The sequence below is a fragment of the Galeopterus variegatus genome, unplaced genomic scaffold, assembly GCF_000696425.1.
Source record: "Galeopterus variegatus unplaced genomic scaffold, G_variegatus-3.0.2 Scaffold19426, whole genome shotgun sequence".
Lineage (NCBI taxonomy): Eukaryota > Metazoa > Chordata > Mammalia > Dermoptera > Cynocephalidae > Galeopterus > Galeopterus variegatus.
Genome location: NW_007745537.1, coordinates 1 through 2,148, shown reverse-complemented (window position 1 = coordinate 2,148; position 2,148 = coordinate 1). Strand labels below are relative to the sequence as shown.

The 2,148-nt window shown below is 35.9% G+C and overlaps 1 protein-coding gene across 1 annotated transcript in view; it reads left to right on the top strand.

The window, feature by feature from the left end:
- LOC103583064 (poly(A)-specific ribonuclease PARN-like) overlaps positions 1-1,605 on the top strand; it is a gene marked incomplete at both ends in the record, with an annotated part of 13,865 nt that extends 12,260 nt beyond the window's left edge. The window contains one exon of the mRNA XM_008564482.1: positions 1,562-1,605. Coding sequence (XP_008562704.1) covers positions 1,562-1,605 — 44 coding nt within the window. The remainder of the gene's footprint in view (positions 1-1,561) is intronic.
- Positions 1,606-2,148: the final 543 nt, after the last annotated feature.

The window sequence follows — 2,148 nt, the reverse complement described above, 5'->3', positions numbered from 1 at the left end:
TTTTGTCTTTTTTCGTGACCGGCAACCGATCGCAACCCTCAGTGTCGCGCCCGCACCGGACTGGAACCGGCAACGGGATTGCAACCCTCGGTGTTGCTCCCACGCCTCGCTCACCCAGTGAGCTAACCGGCCATCCCTATATGGGATCCGAACCCATGGCCTTGGTGTTATCAGCACCGCACTCTCCCGAGTGAGCCACGGGCCGGCCCGTTGAATCAAATTCTAGTAGAAAGAACATGTGATTTGTTGTAGAATAGGAGATGGGTCAGGATAAATGGTTTTATCCCTTGCTTTGTTACTAAAGCTACCTGGATAAGTTACTTAACTTTATGTTCTGACATTGTCAAAGGGAGAAAATGGTTTTCTTCCATCTACCTTTGGAAGAAGTGATAAGAATAAATGAGAAAACCTATTTAAACTTTTGCACATGCATCAGCACCCAATTTTGCATTTAAAAGTATATACTAAGGAATTCATATTTTGGAACTGCCTTTTAGGGGAGGAGCTCTTCTTAAGAGTCCTCTTTATTTTTGAGCATGGCCTTTTTGAAGGCATTGGTCTAGAACACTGTTGTATTGTTGGCCCTGGAGGTAGCCATAATTCTACTTTTTTCTTGCTTGTAAAGCTTTGTGGTGGTATTGAGAGATTATAGTCACTATTATATTTTTGTTTGACTTAACATTTGAAACCTCTTGTTCATGTATCATCTGTTAATTAATGATAGTCATTGAAAAGCTGGCAAATATTTCAAGCTAGCTAAATAATTCCTTATTTACAAGCTTGAAAGGCTAATTGGAAATGGCAGTTTCCTATAAAGCGTGAATAACATTTAAGAGAAGTATAGTTTACAAAGGGTCAGGAGTATGACTACTCAGTCTAGCATGGCAATTATGTATGCAAATGAGTTAATTCAAAATTAGAACACTTATTTCAGCTCTAGACTTTCTGATCAAAATAAACTTGAGAAATGAATTGTCTAATTTAGGCACTTGCTATTAGTGCCACTTTAGCAATTTTCTGAGTAGTTAAAGCAGGAATCATGTATATTGAAAGATCTGTTTTTTAATGGCCATTTTAACTAACATTTCAAAGGTGATCTCAGTAAAAAGGTATAAACTAGTTTACAGTAAGTGCATTTCCTGTATAAACTTTAATTTAAATGACTCTGTTAGTCTCACTATTATGATAAATTTGTGTAAACAGAGTACAACTGTTAGCTGTACTGGAGGTTTTCTGGACATATTACCAGCCTCTCAAATATGTAGTCTTCTACATATGATAGAAACCTTTTCCTCCCTCCTGTTTCAGCTATAAAATCCTTAAATTTGTCTGTTTTGATTATGCAAAGGTTAATTATTAGGTCATATGGTTCCCAATCAGTGAGGAAATTGGGAATTTTTTAAAAAGTAATTTTTAACTAGAAATGGGTTTTGCAGTTTAGCTTAAGGCCTGTGTGAGATATGACAGTTTGAGAAAACAGTTGTGGAACTGTTCGTGTGTTTTTTTAATACTATGAATGTATTAGGAAAATTGTAGCAAGTCATTCTCTTTTTTTTTTTAGGACTTAAATGAGTTTAAGGAGATGACAACATGTGTTTTCCCCAGGTAAGCTTTCTTTGAGGATTTGTCTTTTATTTAATTGTCATTGTGACATACACAATACAAAGAGATACATACTAATTTATTAAAACCATTAGGTCATGACTAGAATCCAGTTTATATGAGCCAGGAAATGATTTAACATCTCCACCTTTGTGATGGTTTGCTTTTATGATTGGTTTTGTTATCCCATTAAAAATCAAAATTTGAACTAAGAGTAAAAGTAGATAGCGACTCCTTTTTTCTGATCCCACATCTTGCTGTCTGAAGAACTGGTGAAGATTCTTTGAGATGGGTCTTTTTTGTATGTAGGATGTACCTTGTAACTACTGAAATGTGCAATTGATAGTACTCTCTAGTCAACAAGGACCTGTGCTCTAGGACCTGTTTGAGGAGGGATGGGCACGGTAGCCAAGGAGTTGCTCTTTCAGCTGGACTATTCTGTCCTTTTATCTACAGTATTCACATTTATGTGAAAAGAAATAGAAAAATAGAGTTTTAATATTAGTCTCTCTCTCTGTCCCTCTCTATTTATTTATTTATTTATTT